Source organism: Sebastes umbrosus, chromosome 6 (assembly GCF_015220745.1).
Source record: "Sebastes umbrosus isolate fSebUmb1 chromosome 6, fSebUmb1.pri, whole genome shotgun sequence".
Lineage (NCBI taxonomy): Eukaryota > Metazoa > Chordata > Actinopteri > Perciformes > Sebastidae > Sebastes > Sebastes umbrosus.
In genome coordinates this window covers 33928693-33950745 of record NC_051274.1, presented here as the reverse complement: position 1 = coordinate 33950745, position 22053 = coordinate 33928693, and the positions used below count along the sequence as shown (strand labels likewise).

Here is a 22053-nt window from a genome sequence, read left to right as displayed (position 1 = left end):
ACGTTGCAAAAGCCCAAATTTACATTAACTGTCAGAAGTTTTGCAAAAAAAAATCCGTATTTTTACAAGAAATATTTTTAGAATTTCATGAAATCCTTTTCTTCTAACATAAATTAATTGTTAAAATGGAGTCATAAACCTTTAAAAAAACAGAATAATTAACTTTAAAAATGATCAAGAAAAGCTTAAATAAAGATAATTACGATTGTGATTACAAAAAATACTGTAAATCTAAGACCATTCACATATAAATCACAAATGAAACATGTCATTTTGAAATAGACAACATTTTTTAATTTATATTATTTATGCATGAAACAATAACATTAATAATAATAAAATCAAATATATTTTTCTGTGTTTTTAGTATTCTGAATACTACACTGTAAAAAAAAAACACATTTTTTACAGTGTAGTATTTTATTAATATTAATGTTATTGTTTCATGCATGAATAATATGCCCTATAAGACACAATTACTTAGAAAATAAAGACAGGCAGAAACCAGAGTAGCAATATAAATGACAAATAATACAAAACAAATGTTTTTTCCAAGCTTGAGAAATTAAAGAGCCATTCCATTTTGTCATCATCATCATTATAAGACATAAAAATACTACTTCAGTATACAAAAATACTGCTACTAGCCCTACTACTACTACTATACTAAAATATAATAATAATAATAATAATATACTAAAAATATTAAAGTCAGTTATGGCTTATCCTAAAAGTTGTCCTTCATACTCCAATTTGTCATTTAATTTCCATGTCAAGTCTACATGAGACATTGCAGAAGAGTTTGCTGTGGGTGATCTATTCTTCTTTGGTTTATTTATTTATTTATCATATTAATGGTTACAGTAAATTTTCTGAATTGGATCTGTGCACTCCAGGTAGCAATAAGCAGCTCAAGTGATGTATATGAATGAGGTTGTGTGAGCCTGTAGAGGTGTGAAGTTCTTCTAATCGACATTTCAGAAAAGCTGTAAACAATTAGACCGACAGAGGTTCAAGTCCAGAGGAGACAGAGAAGATATCATGGCGTGTAATTAGCAGCCTGGAGCAGAAAATTGTCCTGCTGTCCGACAAGCATCTGATTTGCCCGCCACTGTTTCGGTACTTATGTGTGAAACCAAAGATGAATGGAAGAAATGACAGTCAAACCTCCTGGATCTTTTTTTCCTCCTCTATGCCATGTCAACTCCACAAAACTGTTTCTTTAATCAGAGCCATATTCTCATAGAAATATTCACTCATTTGTGCACAAAGACTATATTTAGTATGAGAAGGAAAAGTACCATTTGTTCTGATTTGTCTTGAAATTTGGTACATGCATATTTTGGGCAATTATCTAACAGTAGAATTGAACAAATGCATGTTTTAGATCACATAAAAAATCACACTTTTATTAATAGTCAAATCATGATTTTTCCAAAATGAGGAAAAATTCGAACATTGTGTTTATTAAATGTTTTCCATGTGAATTACTATTTTATTTTACACTGACTGCATATGTGTGCATATCTTTGATATTCAACTTGTTATGAGTTCATAGATACCAAATACTTGATTGTGCTCCTTGTAGTTTCTGAGATACAGACATTTTCTTATCATACTATATTTAGTATTTGGGCACATGGGACTACTGTTTTTTACCCAAAATATAATGGAGTCTATTGCAAAAACAGTAGAGTCACAAGTCCCCAAAGACTAGATAAGAAAAAGCCCAGAGAACACTTCCACCAAAGGAAATTAAACTTCAGTTGTGGGCACAAATGGGTTAAACTCTTTTTTTTCAGTCCATTCTCCTCTAATTTGTCAACTGGCACCTGCTAGAGGATTTTGGTCAAGTGCATAATTCTAAGCATAATAATACAAATAAATAAAAACCTTTTTAAAATGTTTTAAAATGACATGCTTTTTGAGCCTCTAACAATAGGGCCATATTTCTTTATAGATGATAGAAATATATTAAACTTTTTTTTCTTTTTAAATCAAACTTTTATGACTTTCATTTCATCATCTAGTAGAATGGACTGGGAAAAAAAAGCTTAATATTAAGAATAAAAATAGGTGCTGTTCTCCTTTCAGAGAGGCATAAGAGTCTGAAATTAACTTTTATATAACTGGAATCCAGCTAATTTGGTGGCACATATGAAATAATCACATAATCCTAAAGTCATAGTTACTTGTTCATTTATTAATGGTGAGCAACAAGAACATGATGCATCCTGCATTAATGTATGCATTAAATCATGAGTCAGAGTTAAGCTTTACTTAATTAATTAATTTGATGTATTGCAAAAAAGGACAAAATAAGTTTAAAAACTTGGCACAACCCTCAGTGGCCGAAAGAATTTATCAAATGTTTAACACAATTTGATAAAATGTAAGATGCATATTAATTCCGTGCCCACACATTTACTTTGACTATATAAAAAAGGAAAATGCACATATAGATCTATTATTTGAGGCTCAAAAGGGCTGCTTTTGTAATTTTCTTTCAGTTTGACAGCTTCGAAATCAACTCAGCTTCATAGGCATCTAAAAGGAAATACTAACCACAGAAACATAAATTAAAAAAATAATTATTTCTTATCTTGAATTGGCTGTGATTAACGGCAGTATCATCTTCTTAAGTTGCCTGTTTCTGCAATCTTATGACATTTTTGATGATGTATCAGTGACTTTCAACTTGGGCCTGAATGTACTTTTCTTTAAAAAGTCAAACCCAAAAAGCCACTTTTCATCACAGTTTTCTGTCCAAACTGAGAGATACATGATGCTCTTCAGTGAGGATATTAAACATCGACCTCCACATTATGGATGTACTGCTATCTACTAAGCAACTTTTACTCACACAGTGTCTAAACAAGTAAAACAAAAACAAAAGGGCTTTGAAATAAAAGATGAAAGAGTGTACCCAGATCTTTTAGAAAACTATATTCAACTATATCAATCAATCAATCAATCAATCAATCATATTTGGTTGGTTGGTTCGAAAAATCAATATTTGTCTCCAGAGGTCAGCCATCACTTGCTATAAATCTGCCATATTGTGTACTAAACGATCCATTTTCACGTGGAAGGTTATGATCTGTACCAGTTTTAAGAAACAAGACAACACTTTTTTTCTTTCATCAATTTTATTAAGAAAATAAAACATATACATTATAACCTATAGTAGCATATTGTGGTAATCTAGTGCAATTATAAACATTAATTTAGATATGTGCAGCTTCACCAGGGCCTCCAGACGTTGTGCTGAGTGTTTGCATCTTCATCCCTGTGACTGACGAGGTGAAACTTCTTGTTACTGGGACTTTGTTCAACTTGGACAGCCAGTTTGGTTCCAGGTGACCGCTGTGCGTCTTCACTCGGTGAAAGGGGAGATGTGTTTGCACTGTGGGCTTTCAGAGCTTTAGATTTGGTGGTTTTTCTTTCCTCAGGTCCAGCTGCTGCTGCTGATGATGGAAGAAGTCTCATCACCTCCTCCTGATGTGTCTCTGCCTGGCCCAGGCTGCTGTCCGTGGTGCTGAAGGCTTCCTCTCTCCGGCACAGTTTACCGGACAGTTTACCGGAGAGCTGCGAGAACATCCAGCGGTCGCTCCCGTTCAGATTGTCTGCCAGCAGCAGATATTGGTTGACGTTTGCCAGACAGCTGCGGAAACCACTCTGATAATCTGGAAACTCTGAAGCAGCGGCGGTGCCTGAAAGCAACGGGAAGACATCTCAAGGTAAGAAAACACACATAATCTGTGCGTAAAGTTGTGCGTAAAGTTGTGCGTAAAGCTGATCTGAAGCATCCATAAACAATCTTAAATCAGCCGAGTGTTTGATAGATAGATAGATAGATAGATGGATAGATAGATAGATAGATAGATAGATAGATAGATAGTAACTTTGAAAGAGTGAGTATTTGATGGCTAAGCGTGAGGTTATAACTTACAGCTCTGGATCTTTTGGAGATTCCTCATATGTTTCACAGTAAGCTCCAGGATGTCGGCCTTTTCCAGTTTGCGTTTTCGAATCTGAGAAAAGAGATTACATTAGTCATTTTCCTCTAATGAATATTATCATTACTTCAGCATTTGTTGCAATAACTGGTCCGAGAAAAAACAAATCAAATGTGCTTGATATTGTAAAGTTGCACCCTGCATATACTCACACTAGTGCTGTAGTAGCTCTCCAGAAGAGATTTTAACTGGTCCAAACACTTGTTTATGCGAGCTCTTCGTTTCTTTTCCATGAGTGGTTTGGACACCTGTTAAAAAAAAAGTAGGTAAAATGAATATTGCATACAACAAACAAGTTATTTAGTGGTTCCTCTTAATAAGTTCTCCTACAAACCTTGTTTCCAGAGGTGGGTTTGGACTTTTCTACGCAGTCTGTCGTCGCCACCATTCTGTTCTGTTAGTCCTTTTTTCTTCTTGATTCCTTGGAAGTTAATCTCTTTCCCTCTTTTGGCGCAAGAATGAAGGAGTTGACCTCTGAGTGGATTTATATAGAGACACCCACTTAACATCTCAATGCAAACAGTCCCGCCTGTCTCTCCAGCTCAAATGAGGAACACTGGCGTCATTTGACAGCCAAAACCAACCCAAAGAGCTTATAGAAGCACCACAGAGAAGTGAATAATGTTGAAAATATGAATTGTAAAATGATGTTTTGCAATTTATATCACATGAAAAATCACACTTTTATTAATAGTCAAATCAGGATTTTTGAAAAATGAGGAGGAATTCGAACATTGTGTTTATTAAATGTTTTCCATATGAATTATTATTATTTTACACTGACTGCATATGTGTGTGCATATCTTTGATATTCAACTTGTTATGAGTTTATAGATACCAAATATTTGATTGTGCTCCTCGTAGTTTCTGAGATACAGACATTTTCTTATCATACTATATTTAGTATTTGGGCACATGGGACTACTGTCTTTTTCCAAAAATATAATGGAGTCTTTTGCAAAAACAGTAGAGTCACAAGTCCCTAAAGACTAGATAAGAAAAAGCCCAGAGAACACTTCCACCAAAGGAAATTAAAAACTTCAGTTGTGGGCACAAATGGGTTAAACTCTTTTTTTTTCAGTCCATTCTCCTCTAATTTGTCAACTGGCACCTGCTAGAGGATTTTGGTCAAGTGCATAATTCTAAGCATAATAATACAAATAAATAAAAACGTATTACTTTTACTACTAAAAAAAAGGTTCTATTGCAATGCATGGAATTATTTCAGAATTTGCTTTTTCTTATGCATTCTTATCTTATGCATAAAAACTTTCCTTTGGGATGTAAAGTACTGTGTCTTTCTGTTTAAGATGTCGCTTAAACCCAAAACAGACCACACATATATAAGTATATAGCCTTCCTAATTTAGGCTATTAAGTGCAAATAGGCTTCTTCCCAAGAAACAACGTGTGGGGCAAAAAGCTAAAGAGAAGCGTAAAGAATCCTAAACATAATGTGTAATCATAATGGTTCTGCTTGGAGAGCATGCTGAGGCCACTATTCACTCCTGTATTCAATCTTTTATTGGTGAGTTTCACGCCAGCAGGTCGAAGGCAGCACCGTGGTAATTCCCTGCGTGTCCTTCACAACATCTCGATTTTCTGGTGGCCACTTGCACTAAAACAGTGTTACACCTGCAAAACTGTTATTGCAGAAACAGTTAAACAGACACTTTTTAAGGCGAAATTACGCTTTTTGTTTTATATACATCAAACCAAACATGTATGAGAAGCATAACAGATTTTTTTTTTATTCTCATAATATTACGACTTTTTTCTCTCTTAATCTTGTGACTTTATTCCCATAATATTACTATTTTTTTCTTTTTTTAAATAACGCTTTTGTTTTATATACATCAAATCAAACATGTACGAAAAGCATAACAGATTTTTTTGCAAAATGTTTTTATTACTTAAGGATTCTTGGACTATTGTGCGTCGCCAGTTTTTGTCTTCATCCTAGGGAGGTGAGGCACCGAGGAGAATCTGTGGCCGCCCCTCGTCCTCTTGTCCTCTTGTCCTCTTGTCCTTGTCCTCGGTCCCTCGCCTCCTGATTCTCCACACTTCTCTCTGAAAGGAGTGAAGGCTTGGGAAAGTCAGACCAGCTGAAACAAAGTCATGACTACAGGCTCGCAGTCCACTGCGCATCTTGGGCTCACACACAGACCATCTGAAAACAACACTAAATGGGGGTGAATTAAAGCTATATAGACACCCACGTATGGGATGCCACACGTAGGCTTTGGCACTGGGGGGTTAAGGTAAAGGTGTTCATTCTATATCCGATTATGTGTGATTTTCCAGAAGTAAAGACAAAGTTGAGATGGTGTGTTTTGAAAGACACGCGACAACGCTGAGAAAACCCTTTCTAACATTTACCCGAGTCTTCTGTCCTACAATGCGTAAAGGAGGAGCATCTGTATTCAGTCTGTGGATGAAAAGAGGCCAGTTTATAGCAGCGAGCCATTGATCTTTTCTTTTGGCATGCTTTGTGACCACAAACGTGTGGGCATCAAAAGATTCCCTCCACTTCTAAAGTGAAGCTGCTCTTCTTCTTCTTCTTCTCCTCTTCATTCCGTTTTGCCAAGATAAACTCCCTGCACAATCTGCTGTTTCATGTCAACTATAGTTAAATAAAAATGATCAAGAAAAGCTTAAATACAGATAAGAATAACAAAAAATACGGTAAATCTAAGACCATTCACATATAAATCACAAATGAAACATTTTGTTTCTGTCATTTTGAAATTCAGACAAAAAAATGTCAAATTTCTTGAAAAAAAATGTAAAAAAAAATGCTTTTTTTAACAGTGTGGAATTAATCGGATATAGAATGAACACCTTTACCTAGCCCATTGAGAGAGCATAAAACCAGTATGTATGTATGTTGGAAAATAAATCTGGAATGGATGCATTTTTATAGTCAAGACTGGATTAATTGGCTCTGCAGAACTAAACAGTCTCAAGTCGAAGCTATTCAGACAGACTAGCTGAATGCAGGTCAGGCGTGTGTCAGAAGATCACTAATTGCGTAAAATGTACCGAAAACTTGCAAGTGTTGTTTATATACTGAAGCATTTAATCGGTATGAAATGTGCCCGAGGTGTTCTGGTGTAAGAGATCTTTCTTGGTGTCTTTTGTCCTCCTCTGGACTCATTATCTGCGTTTTACACGCTTGGTTTGTAACAGAGGACCGTGGAGCGTTGATTTCAGCATGGGAGAGTCGAGGCATCACAACAGTCTTGTTATTCTGAGACCATATAAGTGGAGATTTCACCGCTGATTATTCGGTATAATTTCAATTAGTGTTGGTTAGCTCTCTGGGGCTTTTAAAACGGTTTCCCTCCAACACCACCTCACTCCTCTCCAAAAAGAGTCCTCATCTATCCATAAGAATAGAGCAACTTGTGTCCCAAGTGGACGTAATAATGCAAGAGCCATTAAATGACAAGTTAAGTGTATGTTTATAAAAAGGAGCTCCACTTTCACTTTTCAGCCTCGGGTCATTCATTAACCCTTTCGGGCCTTTGTCATGGATGCCTGCCTGGTGGGGTTCCTGACAGTGCTGCTGTAATAATTGGACTATTGGGGAACTTGTTAACAACAATTAGTGAGGCAATTATGCAATTACTGCAATAAACTATTTTCTCCTCGAGGGGACACAGACATTTGCAAGCCAATGGTGAGGCCTTTACCCAAACGGTCGGCTGTAATATGCAGAAATGCAAGCAGAGGTTACATCTGCCATTTAGGCTACTTCTGAAGAAAATACTATGTAGATTATATATTAGAATAAGCATGTTTACGAATAACAATAGATTACAACGAACACTGTTTTAGCAACTTGCATGGTTGTACAGTGACGTTATGCATTCTGATGACCTACATTTATATTCAATAATTAAATATGCAGATGTTGCAGGCTGCAGGTCATTGTATTTTGCACATCATAATTTAAAAATTACCAATTTATATTTTAAATGCATGCATTAATACCATGCCTGCGTGTCTTAGTAGAGTGCTGTTAAAATATGCAGACACAGAGCCATCATTTGACGCACAGTGAGCGGAGCAAATCGATGAACCGCCTTTCATTCAGCTCTGGTGTGACCAAAACGCTCTTTGTGAGTTAACAAAGTCACAGTAAAAAGGAGCAGGTATATACATGGAGCAGGTGCACTGGAAAAAAAATATTATAAATATATATATACAGGATTTTCTGCAACGCCACGCGACAGCTCCATGTTGATGAAAGCTCTGATCAAACATCAAATAGAAATGTCGTCATGAATTTCTATAGACTGCTCCTCGGGTTATTTAAAGACTTCTTACTTTGGTTCCTGAACACAATGGCTGCTGTTTGGCTGTGTGTGCATGAAAAGACCAGAGGTGCACATTAACATCGCTTAAGGTTTTCCCAAGGACCGAAATGAACTGACTGGAAAGTAACTTTATAACTCGCTGGAGGATGAAGCCTTTTGTGGAGCTCTGAACTGAAAGACACAAGTGCCTAACAAAAGGAGGGGTTGCCATTGTTAAACACTAAAGCTCATCATGGGTATTGATGGGTATCATGGGTATTGATGCAACTTGAATTGCAAAACATCTGCCATTTACTCTGAACCACTTGAGCAAGATTTGAATGAGAATAACCAAAGCGCACTGTATTTAACCGTGCGTAAAACAACAGTTACCATGCCATATGACCAGTGGCTGCTGGTGTTCATGTTTCTAGGTAGAGCTGTGCCACATCCAATCAGTTTCAGCAAACATCCCGGTATGATTTAATGCAAAAACACAAGTGAAGCTATCAAAAACACATTACTACTTTGCAGTTAAATAATCAACAATTATTTTATTCCAACAGGAAGAGTGAATAATGCTTTTAAAAAAACACAACAGTGTAAAATGTATTCAGTGGTGGAATGTGAACTAAGTACTTAAATACAATTTTGAGGTACTTCTACTTTACTCGAGTATTTCCATGTTCTGCTACCTTCTACTTCTACTCCACTACATCTCAGAGGGAAATATTAGACTTTTTACTCCACTACATTTATCTGACAACTTTAGTCACTTTACAGATTCAGATTATTAATACGAAATATAATCACATTACAATCAAATTACACATATAACTGGGTGCATTCCATATTTAAAACACAGATATTGACAATTTATATAATTTTAATTAGTAGTAGTGGTAGTAGTAGTAGTATATCAATGATTCTCCTTGTACTGAAAAAGATATCTTGTCCATATGTTGTCCACGTCAAGGCATTTTAGTTTGGGCTTGATGGATTTATGACTATGAAGTCCCCATACAGTCCTATTGGTGAGATCCATCTCTTTACACACAACAGATCAAACCCACCGTTAGTTTTGAACAATAGCACACAGGCTAAAAATTAACTCCAACTAATTGTCATCACTGAACGCAGCCTGACTGTATTGACAGTGAGTAGATGTAAAGATATTCATAATCCACTCAAACATGAATTCATTTAGTCATTATTAACTATTCTCTCTGTTAATAAGACCAACATGTTTTCAGTGGCGTTTCAAATAACTATTTCTCAGCTTAAATACGTGATAATTAAATAGGGGAATGGGACTAATGGAGGCAAACGTTGATATAATAATAATTTTATTTGTAGAGCTCTTTTCAAGCACAAAGCACAAAATGCTTTCCAGGGAAATTCACATCATGCACAACAGAATACACTGAAACATTAATAATTAAATAAAAAGCAATAGAATGGGAAAATAAAGAAACAAGCATATACATATTGATACAGTTACATATGCACATACATACACATCAGCACACAAGCATACAAAATACTATAATTCAGCTGATTGGAAAAGTCATTCTATAAAAGTGGATTTTAAGACTGGATTTATAAGTTGTGACAGAGTGTGCTGATCTGATGCTCATTGGAAAACTGTTCCAGAGTTCCAGTACTGCAAAAGCTCGATCACCTTTTGTTTTCAACCTATTGATAGGAGTCCAGATCTCTGAACCTGCAGCATCTCTGACAGACGAGGACCTGCAGTCTCACTCAGTCAAAGGAAGACACTTTTAAAGGCAGATCCCATATGGCCACCAAACGCAAATGGCCTCCACTTAAAAGTGCGTTTTGTTTTTGCTGTGGGGCGCGAAGAGAAGGACCAGTTGCTGGCCAAGTCTTTCCCAGGGTTTCCTCCTTTATCTGACCAAAAGTGGAAAATTGAAAGGTACAAGTGAAAAGCCTCTGGGCGTTCCTCCGATTCTCCTCGCTCCATATTTTGTGAAACAGAAATAAGTGTCTCCTTCAGCAGAAATGCTGCTACCCCCATCTGCTTGAACCAGATAACGAATAATAAAAAAAAGATAAAATAAAATGAATCAAGGCATGTTATAGAATAAAACATGTTGCAATTTATACGCATCGTTTTCAATATTTAGACTAATTTGAATTTTATAGAATAGAAAGCCTTATTGTCATCGTATTAAATACAACGAGATTCACAGTGTCCACTTCTGGTCAGTACTTTAAAACAAATACTTAACTAAAGACTGAACGAGGCAGATAAAACATATAACAGGTAAAACACACACAGTTATAAAGCAAATAAAACAGGTAAAGTAGATGTAATAAATAAATATAAACAGAAGAGTAACACTAGAAGTATAAAATATAAAAAATAGATGTAATGTAAACAGAGGTAATTGCACTTGTAAAATAGGAGGTAGAGTAGATGTAATAAATAAAATGTAAACAAAGTTGCACTTGAGGTGTTTATTGCATAAAGGATATATTGCACAGATAGAGGTATTCACATTCAGTGTATTCATATTGCACAGATTTATTGTTTGTTTAAAGCAAGGCAGCTTTATTTGTAGAGCACATTTCAGCAAGAATTCAAAGTGCTTCACATAAACATTCAAGAACATTAAAACAAAGTGCAAAAGAACATTAAGACATAATTAAAACAGTTATAAAAACATTAAAGATTAGAAAATAAAAACAAGCTAAAAATAAAAGCTATATAGAAGCTAAAATGGAATATAACACAAGAGTAAAGCTGTAGTCCAGTATATAAGATCATTATCTGGGTTAATAAAAAGCAGCAGCAAACAGGAAAGTTTGAAGCTTTGATTATAAAGAAGTCAGTTTCGTGTTATTTTAATCCCACCAAGATGAAACACTGTAGCACACATCCTGAACTTCTCCTGAGTGGATGAACATCGTGTGTGGCCTGAATGTAACTCTGAAATTGGTATGAAATCGTCAATTTGTTGGTGTCAGTGTTCAGCTCTCCAAAACGCGCCATATGCCATGCTGAGTGGCACCTTTTACCAATTCGTTCCTAGTTTCACGGTCCATCCTCCTCTTCTCTGCTTGCCAGGAAACTGAATAGACACAACAAAATGGCAATTTAGCCTCTGGATCTGTCACATACCCCCTGCTGTATGCTGCAGGGCTCTTTCCGTTTCACCCCCAGCTTCACTGAGCAGCACAGCGGGAAACTTTGACTTTCAGATGGAGGCAGAAAGTGGTCGAGCATCAGTCAGTCCTGTCTGCATCACTGCATCACGTGTCTCAGTAAACCTGTCAAAACAACCAAAAGCACGTTATCTTCATCTCACTACAAGGAGTTAAAGCAGACATGGAAAAGACATGCAAACTCCAGACGTGTGCATTTAGCCTACACTGTTAAGAACTTCCCAGTAAAATAACAGTAAAGAGCTGGCAGCAGGGTTGCCTTCATGTTACTGTAAAATTAACAGTATTATACTGTCGCTGAAATTTACAGCTTTGTACTGTTAATGAAAAATACAGTTTGAACTGGTTGTTTTTGTATTAATTTCACAGTATTTTACAGTTAATTTACTGTTTAAAAATACTTTATATAACTGTTTTTCACCTTTCTTTTACATTATCTTACTGATTTGTTTTAATGCACCATTTAGTTTGCTTTTTTTGCATACATTTTAATAAACATTATTTTTTGCCTAGATGAATAGACTTAGCAGGTTACAGACATAGGAATAGTCACACTAAATACAATTAAAGGCACTTGTTAGGAAAAAGGCTATAATAGACTTGTTGTGTGTCTCTAGCTGGCTACAAGCACAGAATGTAAACCAGAACAACATGTGAGTGAAGAACAATAAAGCTAATTCACTGATTTTACAATCATGTACAACGTACAAGCCTCACATGAGCAGATCAGGTCCCAGAATTAAAAAAAATACTGCATGAAACTGTTACTGATGATACTTTAGACAGTTGATCAGCAGTAAAGGGTTGTTTTTTAAGAATGCATTATAGTTCAGTTAAAAAACGGCCTATGAGCGTAATTTAACAGGTTTTCTTTTGTATTAACAGTAAAGCACTGTTTTTAGCAGTAACAGGTTAATACTGTTGAAATCCTGCTGTAAATTACCAGCAATTGTTTACAGTGATATGTTATTATTAGGTGACAATGTGAAAGCACAGCAAGTAAAATGTGTTAGTCAAGGGCAATAATAAATAAATGATGTGGTATGAGATCCCTGACACACACATCTTATTTGAGACAAAACATGTCTTAAAGGCACCTGGGAGCTAACATCTTTAGGGTCACATAGAGGCATTTAATGCCTCCAAATGAAACACGAATTTCCCCAAAATACATCTGTATTCACATCTAAATAGTGTCATGGTTGCATGGCAATAGGGATGTGTAGCACTGTGTGAATGAGGACGCAATATATTACCAAACTAATTTAGTTCCAAGACTGAACAAGAAGGTTGTATGTTACTGTTGGTCAGTGAGTAGGGAAATTGGTAACTTCAGGTGGGCCAATAGGGTTAACCTGCTCCAGAGATGTCTAGTATGCTTTCATTGTACTGCAAACTATTTTTAAATTAAGGTGCTTATACCACCTGTTACAGCCAGCATAGTTACCTGTGATTATAAAGGTGGAAGTGCACACCATTAGGCACAGAGATCATTTTCAATTGATCTTTTACTGAGAAGAAATCTATTCAAACCGTGGAATCAGAGGCAATAAACTCCCAGATAATAGCAGTTAGTCTAAAACCTGGAAAGGAAGTTAATCATCACTTCATACTTCCACAAATGGAGACTTTAATTTGTCCAAAAAGGTCGAGAAACAAACTGACACAGGCAAAAAAACAAAAATGCAAGCATACATTATGGAGTTATTACTCCAGTGTGTTAGTTCTGTATGAATTAAGTGTTACATTTATATTTGAACAGTTGTTTACGCAGAATGCAAACAATCTTAATCTGTACAAACCCCCCCCCCCCAACATCCTGCTCTCTCCACCCCCACCCTAACTTTAATCTCAATGCAATAGATCTTCACTTAGTGTTGTTAGAGCTGATTTTGCCTTTTAAAGCTTAATTCATATCATTCAGTTTCAGGCATTACAAACCGTCTAACTTTAAAGGGGAATATGGCTTAAAGATCACACTGAAGGGGTGAAAAATAGCCTGTTTATTCTTATCAGGCTTTGACTCTGATGAAGAGGACAATGAAGTCATACCAGTAATATTGGTGGAACTGCTGTCTAGCCTGTAGACAGCGTCACTGTCAAGTGGTGCCATCATGTGGTGAGATTGGCGTTACAGCAACCTCAGAAAAAAGAAAAACACACATTCCTTTTTGTTGTTTTTATTGAATCACTCTTACTGTTATATAACTGCTTTACATGTACATGGAAATATCTGAATTAGTACAGTAGATTAAATAGAAATTAACTTCAAAAGCAATAATTCACAACAACAACGTTTATATTGATAATTCAGTGATAATGTAATCTATTTGACAATGTAATATAAGTACTTTATTTGTCCCCTTGGGGAAATTAATTTAAAGTTTAACATTTTTCACACCACAGGCACATATTCTCAGAAATAATAACTCCCAAAGATTGGAAAGAACTGCAAAGATTTCTTCTACTTTTATTAAATGTATTTCTTAGTGTGGATGATGACAATGCAAGACCACACGTAAAACTTCAATTAGCTTGCTGAAATTGGCTAAATAATTTGGAGGGAACCCATTATAGTGAGTATAAATTTAATGAGATCAGAACAATTCAGCGGTATCATCATCAAACATGATTATCTGTTAGGATTAACATCATTTAACCTTGATTAGCGTCCCAATCGGAGCAAGACACAATTTAACGTTATCGATTTTATTTTTTGGTCATTTGCTTGACCTTTATTTGACAGTGTAGAGAAAGAGAGATGGGAAATGGGGGGAGAGGTATGATGACATGCAACAAAGGTCCCCAAGACTTGAATTGAACCTGGGACGTTGCGGTAATGTGGCTGCGAAGGCACTCTGTTGTTTGTTGTTTTTAACTAATTTCAATGTTGTTTTTGTCAATGCATTCCTCTTAAAAACGGTCATATCTGTAAAAAAGATTACCCTTGAAAGAAAAAGTATACAAGACAAATACTATTTATATAGAAAATTATTAGCATTGCATTGTAAGTATTCAGAAGGCCACATCAGTTTTTCTGTCTGTAGAGACACACATTTACTGGAAGCAGCTACTGGCTGATTGTTTTGGTATAATTCATAATGAGACCTTGGAAGTACTCTTGCGTGTTTCTGTGGGGTTGAAAAATGATGATGTAGCATTTGGGTAGGAAATAAAACAACAGAAAGGAGTAGAGACTGCAGAGTACTGCCAGAGCGTTAAGAGTTTGGATGTACTTGCCATGGTACAGTAGGAATATGGTGGCAAAGATGATCCAGGTGAGGATCAGCAGGAGCAGGCAGAAGGTTATTGCTTTGGCCTCGTTGTAATTTTTAGGGAGGTCTTTTCCCATGTAGGAGAAAATAAAGCAAAGGGAGCACAAAGAGAAAAGAAAAACCACTGGACCAATGGATGCTTTGAGATTAAGGTCGCAACGAAGTATGATTTTGTCTGGGTACCAAAATGTTTCATTGTAGGGCTTCATGTGGGCGTAAGTATAGCCAATAAGAAGTAAGAGTGCCTGAATAACAAATGCCACAGTGATGACCAGCCATTGTCCGTGATATTTAATCCACCAACTGTGGAGTTTGGGGAACATTGTGGCCATTTTGAAAATATAAACAATCTGAAAAGAGCGCACAACAAAACATGCTAGACAAACGGTGTAGAACAAGAGAAATGGTAAGAACCTTAAGATACAAAAGGAGATTGTTGGCTTACCAAAGTAAAAGAAAACACTGAGACTACACACACTGAGGCAGCCTAAAATTAGGAAGCACATTGGTCCGCCAGCAGATCTGACAACAGGTGTGTTGTAGTTGATGGCAAAGAGAACAGACACAGCCAGTGTGAGGCCCACCAAGGCCCAGGCTCCGACCATGATCAGGATAGCCCCGCTGTCTGTGAATGGGACGTACTCCACCACCCGCAGATTGCATGATGTACTTCCTGCTGGAGACCATTCTGTCTCCTTACAGTTGATGCACTTGTAGGAGTCCACTGTTTTACACAAGAGAAGGACAGATTGTCAATAAAGTTAAGGTTGTAAAAAAATATCAGCCATCTGAGGAAGCAGTGTTACACTTTCCACCTTTTATATTGTATGTTCTCCCAAGATTAGTATTCACTCTTAGAGGTCATTTTAACAAGACAGCAATGTATTGCATGATGGTAGGAAACTGGTTCACATGCAGTTGAACACAAAAGTATATTCTTGGAACCATTTTCCACAACAGATTTATTTCATAGCAATCGTTTACTCAATAAGCTCTAGGTTCATAAGCGTGTTTAGTTGTCGGACTGGAAATGGAAGCCTGTATGTGTGTCACTTTGTCTGGTCATCTCTCTCAGCCATGGAACAAAGCTTAGTAAGAGTATGTAGTCATCTCCCATTAAGGCCAGAATGACAGCACTGCTTTTACTCATTTTCTTCCTCTCATGTATAATAATTACCTGTGCTGTTGATATAAGTTTCCTTGGGACAGATTTCACAATCAAAGCAGCATCTGTGGATTCCATCTGGCTTTTTTGCAAATCCTGCATCACATTCTGGGGAACACAGTGAAGTAGGCGCCTGTACAAGACAATTATTTAGCAGTAAATTAAATGTAAGTGAAACAAAAAGAATACTGTGAAGTGTAGAGGCAAAAAAAGAGGAAAGTAGCTTTTCAAATTTATAAACAGTTTTTGTAAAATGATATCACCCTAACAGACACTGTATATGTAGACATCCCTGCAAATTGCCAACGGTCGATGTTCCTGATTTTATGTTTTAAGCCTGGCACAGCTATTACTTAACAAATATAACCATGTGCACGTGCGCTCAATCAAAACACAATATGTTTATCATCATATACTCTATAAACAGAATATATATTATACTGCATATAATATAATTAGGAGAAAAACAAAACGTACTTCTCCGTTTGTGTACCACTGAATGTTGGTGGTGTTAATGAAAAAATTAACTGATGGGTGAAATTCATAAAAGCCGATCTCCTCTGCGTCACCACTGCGGTTCCAGAAAACTATAGAATAGGATCCGAACGTGGGGTCACCATGCTCATCAAACTGAATACTTCGATTTAAAAGTGTGAAGGTTGACTTCTTCAGCTCTGCTAGAACCTGATGTGGGTACACAAAGTTCAGATGACCATTACTTCCATGTGTTCACAAAGACCATATGAGGTGTTAAATAGGTTTTAAGAAACATTCCTGTGGAGCGAGGAAGTTAAGTGTAATGCCCCTCTTTAGAGGTTTTAGGAAGTGGTTTAGACTTTTAACTATCGCATAAATTTTTCATCTGAGATTTTGATACCAAGGCAATGTTTGAAAAATATGCAGAGTAGAGAGGGAGCACATCTCAAGACAGATTTACAGGTGCTGGACTGAGGGTGGGTAATTCTGATGCACATCAGTATGAGAGATTGAAAATGCCTTTGCCAAAATAAATTGATAGGGAGGTTATCTTTACATTTGTTGTATATTGTAACAAAGCAGACTAATAATATGTTACCTTATGAAAGGCATATCTTTAAGTCAAAGCAATCAGAAACATAAATGAGCAAAATCTAAATACATAGGTTATTTGTATACTTACCATGTGTGGGTACACTGTAATGTTGCCATTACATCTGCCAGCGACACATTGCAAGACATTGTGTAAGGCGTGAGCGATGGCGTAGACAGCAGAATAAACAGGAAAAGAGAAAGATGGGTCTGCAGCGATGACATCTTCTGGACTCAGGCTGCTGCAGTTGCAAACCTGATTACAAAACCCATTTTGTTCTGCAGTTTCACAATGAGTCTGGCTTTTGGTAGAATAGATAAAGTCACTGAAACCAGGTATTGTCACTACTGGCTGAGACACTCCAAGTACAGTTCCAATATTTCTGATTCCTTTCATCTTGGGGAGCCTCTTGTTTAAGGACCATTCCTCATCTGCTATCCACACTTTGTTGGTGACATTTAGTTTTATTGCTGACTCAATGAGAGCTTCAACAGTCATTTTTGGGGCAAAAACAATAATGACACCTATCCTCTGGGCCTGTATCTGTTTGAATATATGGGAGTGATCCATATATTGATAGAGGCCTTTGGTGTACGCCAGGCAGATCTCGGTGTCCATAATCCTCTTCATGAACAATTCCAGTCCATCTTTGCCATATTCATCATCACTGTTAAGAAAAGCAACCCAGCGCCAGTTGAAGTGCTGCACAATGTTAACAATCATGTCTATGGCATCTTTACTGGGATTCAATGTTCTTAGGAAGGAGGGAAAATATACTTTTTTTGAAAAGACAGAACTAGAAGATCCATAACTGACCTGTCAAAAGAGTAATGGGGGGAAAAAAGCATATTTTTCAGTGACAAATGTTACATTAAAATCCATTTTACAATTAATTGATAATAACCTATATTGATATGTGTGCTTTTAATCACTAGGTTTGACAGGAAAAAATGGTGAAACACAATAATTGGCAAACTTACCATAGGAATGAGATCCATCATGAGCAGTGGGGCTACGGTCAGGGACTGAGTGCTTGAATAAGGGCCGACCACTGCTATCATTTTGGACACATTAGACTTATGTGTGTTTTGCTCGTGTGATTCACCCCAAGGGTGGATCAAGCCGTTGACTGAGAGGAATTTGAAAATATCTGGAAAATTCTGTTTATCTGAGCAGTGATCAAATATCTCATATCCGAGGGATATATTTGGCAGGAGGTTGGTAGAGTTATTGATTTCCTCCACAGAGAATCTCATCAACTGAAGCTTTCGATAATTTTGGAGAAGTAAGGGTTGACTGTGAACAGAGAAAGTACAACAGAAGAGTTAAGTTTACTTACTGTGAAATTTAGTGTAATTTACACATAATTAGTTTCAACGAGGCTTCAGAACCTCGTATGTGTAACAGTATTGCCTCAGGGTTTCATTACTGTTTGTGCAATAACATTATCATTCTTGGGACCCCTGTATAAATATGAATATTATAAAACAGATTTCATATAACAAGGATTAAGTTCAAAATTAACGTCATACAGAAACTTTGATAACATAGCAATTAACTGGATTGGGTTGGAGGGAAATGTGCTTTTTAACTATAGCTATTGGTTTGTGAATGTGAAAAATATGTCTGTTACACCAGCCGTTCTTCACTAGTTCCAACTTCAGAAGCTATCCACTCAGATTTATTGTAAGACTCACCTGGAGCAGTCGATGGCTTCTGGTCTGTCATGATAAACAAGGGCATCGACATGATGAATATCAAAAAGTCCACCTATCAGATAATCTCCTTCCAGCTTGAACTCTGAGGCTGGGACGGTGCATTGAGCTAAGGCATGTAGAAACGTTCCCAGTAGAAACAGAGAAGCAAGAAAATGTTTCATTGTTGTTACCGATCTGATGTGAACTCTAATGGAATCAGCCTTTAGTAAGTTATGAGACTCTGGTGATGTCTAAAGCCCCAGTGATCATTTCCATGCATGTGGGAATGAATTACATACCGATTAAAGGTTGGAGGAGAATACACAAATCAGTATGCAAAACTTATCTAAACTCCATGGAATCCATGTGGTGTAAAAAGAGGGTTTAACAATCATCACAAGCAAGAAAGTTTAAATGGTAAATGGACTTGCATTTATATAGCACCTTTCTAGTCTTCCGACCACTCAAAGCACTGACAAAAAACAACGATAAACATGTAAAATATATCTATGTTTAAAAAGCAGCATTTGGTTGATTGATTTAATCCTCTTAGGCCAAAAACACACCTGTGATTAATCAAGAGACTAAATACAACCCCTTTGCCCCTTGCGCCTTACTTTGTGCTCAGATTATGCGCCGTTTAACCAGCAAAAGTGGAGTTGGACACGCCCTAAATGCACTTGCACCATGCACTTTAGACACCATGTGCCATAGATCGTTTAAATATGGCCTTAAGAGTCCAGAGTCATGCTAGCGGCTTTGTGAGGCTGTACTGAGGCACAGTGTTGCTTTCAGCTAAATGCAAACACTAGCGTGCTAACATGCTAACAATGACTATTTTAAGATGCTGATGTGAAGCAGGTGTAATGTTTACCATTGTAGCGTGATGACGTGCATGAAGACCAACCAGTAAGATATTATGAACTGATGATGAGAATCGGAACAAAACTAAAATGTACCTCAGTTAATATGCTATGTTTAACTAACTATCTGAAAAGAACTGAAGTTTTTTCACAGGTTGGAGCTCTCAAGCATATACTAGAGAAACAATATGAAGGTACAGAGTAGATTTTATGACCTCCTCCTCAGTTTACGACCTGCACTGCATTCCTAGGAGTGGCTCACACAGTCGCATACGTAGACGGCGACACATCCAAACTCTAAATAAGACTAAATGAAACTGACATTTAATGCAAATTAATATGTACCTGAATTGATGTGTTTTGCTTTGCGAACATACGTTCTAATAACAGGAAGTTGTTGACATAACAAATGAAACCAAAGCAAGTTTAAATAAGTATAAGCCGTAGATCAAAACCTTCCCTTTTATATTAATCACTTGGTAAGATCTTGCCAGCCTACATATAGATTATTTCTATATATGCATGGTATGCGTACCCAGAGATCTTTAACAGAAATTCGGGTGCACACTAATGCATGAGTTAATCTTATATTTTGATACATGTTTTTAATCTAGTGGAAGTGTATTACACCTTTTAACACTGATTGTGAACCATACATAAACTGACTCCTTTTTACTGTTACATGTGCTTAGAACAACATAGTTCAAGATAATAAACTCTGTTTACATTTCCCTTAGTTTTATGTCTAAATTGAATTTTAGTCTGCTGACAACTTTTATCTCACTGAAGTCTCATAGACACAGCAGCCTGTCTGTTTCAGAGCAACCCCTCCCTCTTCTCTGTTGCTCGTTTTCATATGCTGATTAGATAAAATTAATCTTATCCCTTCATTTACTGTGTAATAAGCGCACATACATATCTAAATATATAGGCCTGTCTGTTGTAGTATTTATATACCTACATGTTATGATAACAAGGTTGATCTATGTTGTGTAATTGGTATTAATTTTAATTAAATTGATCAGGTTTTATTCAGTGGTTTATATCGTATAGGTGTTTGGTACCGTTCTGCAGCGGATAAAGCCCATATGTCAAATATGGAAGAATGTAGTGTGTGAAATGTATTAACTAACATTAATCCCGCAAAAAAAAGTTTACCCCTTCACCCCCTTCATGCCGCTTGCCCGTCCTGGGGCCAACAACTAAAACAACTTAAGGCTGTTAACCCAACAGTAAAAGTTTTACAATTGAATGGCCCTTTAGAAGAACTTATACTTTAAGAATGATCCCACCAAGTACAGATGAGATTGTAAGATCACACAGGATAGTCACAAGCAAATACATACAAATTAAATGAATTCAACCTAGTATCCTTGGTTTATGCTAGTTGACCACCTCCTCTTACAAATGATATCTGCATGGTTTAACATTTGACCACACAGGTAATCTGAAACAGGAAAATTTGCAATGAGTCAGCAGATGAACATAATAAGTCTAACCAGAATTTGAATTCCTCCTGGCAGAAGAGCAGACATCCTTGTTCTGCTTGATCAAATCAAATCAATCTTTATTTGTAACAAACATCATTATTAAAGTACAATGTGTAATGAAATGCTACATTGCCATGGATGAAGATTGTGCAACAAAAACTATTTGCAAAATGTATATTTTAACTAAAACACCAAATTAAGACCAACAAACTTTGTCTGATAAAAAGTATATTAATTTATGGTTTATTTTCCAGAAAATTACCCAATTACTGTGGAACTGACATTATTCTTAAAAGGTTTCATAATCTATACTAATAGTTTAAGTATATAAGAAAGTTTAATGGACAGTGAGGTGGGTACAACAATCCCCAATAGTGTTTGGTGCATGCAGTCATTGATGTGATATGTTTGCATTTTCATTCCAAGAGATCACTTTATAATCAACAGTATGGCCGGTATTGTAACATTTGGTTTCCTGGTATGTTAAGATGAAGTTTGGCTTTCTAGATGTAGTGCTATTTTCTTTGTCTCTGTCTGTCCATCTCACACACTTCTGGCCTCAACCTTCAACCTTCAACCTATTTTTTAAATTAATTTCAACTCTGTGTGGAAACAGAGGCAATACACTCACAGAAAATTGCAGTTAGGCATCAAACTTAAAAAGGAAGTCAATCATCACTGGTTAAGTATAACCAAAGCACCCTAATTTAAGCTCCCATTTTAAGATTAGGTAACACCAGAGGTAAGAAAGAAATATGTATTTACAATTGAGGAAACTTAAGCCATGCAAGTAGGCTATATTTAAGGTCCATTTTTATTCTAGCATGTAGAAGTGTTGCCATCATGTGGTGAAATTAGTGTTACACCAAAAACAAACACATTCCATTTTAACAATTTATTAAATGAACTTGATGAATGAATTAATTTTATGTGATTTACCATCTTATGACCTGAGGCTGTTATAACACATAACCTATAACAGTGGT

The 22053-nt window shown here is 36.4% G+C and overlaps 2 protein-coding genes and 2 long non-coding RNA genes across 7 annotated transcripts in view; 1 reads left to right on the top strand and 3 right to left on the bottom strand.

Annotated features, from left to right (window-relative positions):
- Positions 1-985, bottom strand: part of LOC119490600 — a 7734-nt gene extending 6749 nt beyond the window's left edge. Inside the window, exon 1 of the long non-coding RNA XR_005207443.1 lies at positions 975-985. This is a non-coding gene — a long non-coding RNA (uncharacterized LOC119490600). The remainder of the gene's footprint in view (positions 1-974) is intronic.
- The window catches only part of LOC119490599, a 53728-nt gene that overhangs the window by 3442 nt on the left and 28233 nt on the right, over positions 1-22053 (top strand). The window contains exons 2-4 of one of the 4 annotated variants that reach the window (XR_005207441.1): positions 3453-3740; positions 10025-10255; positions 11411-11846. This is a non-coding gene — a long non-coding RNA (uncharacterized LOC119490599). Of the gene's footprint in view, positions 1-3452; positions 3741-5936; positions 6933-10024; positions 10403-11410; positions 11847-22053 lie in introns of those variants that run through there. The other 3 variants (XR_005207440.1, XR_005207442.1, XR_005207439.1) reach the window with 3 other exon arrangements.
- Positions 3244-4454, bottom strand: her3 (hairy-related 3). Its single transcript, XM_037774099.1, has 4 exons — positions 4354-4454; positions 4172-4267; positions 3953-4034; positions 3244-3713 (listed from the first exon to the last, which is right to left on the bottom strand). Exons 1-4 carry the CDS (start codon positions 4405-4407, stop codon positions 3244-3246), a joined length of 702 nt encoding a protein of 233 aa, XP_037630027.1. The 5' UTR covers positions 4408-4454.
- On the bottom strand, positions 13875-18292 carry LOC119490598 (taste receptor type 1 member 1-like). The gene is made up of 5 exons (XM_037774105.1): positions 17998-18292; positions 17108-17833; positions 16426-16632; positions 15961-16081; positions 13875-15507 (listed from the first exon to the last, which is right to left on the bottom strand). Exons 1-5 carry the CDS (start codon positions 18271-18273, stop codon positions 14579-14581), a joined length of 2259 nt encoding a protein of 752 aa, XP_037630033.1. The 5' UTR covers positions 18274-18292; the 3' UTR covers positions 13875-14578.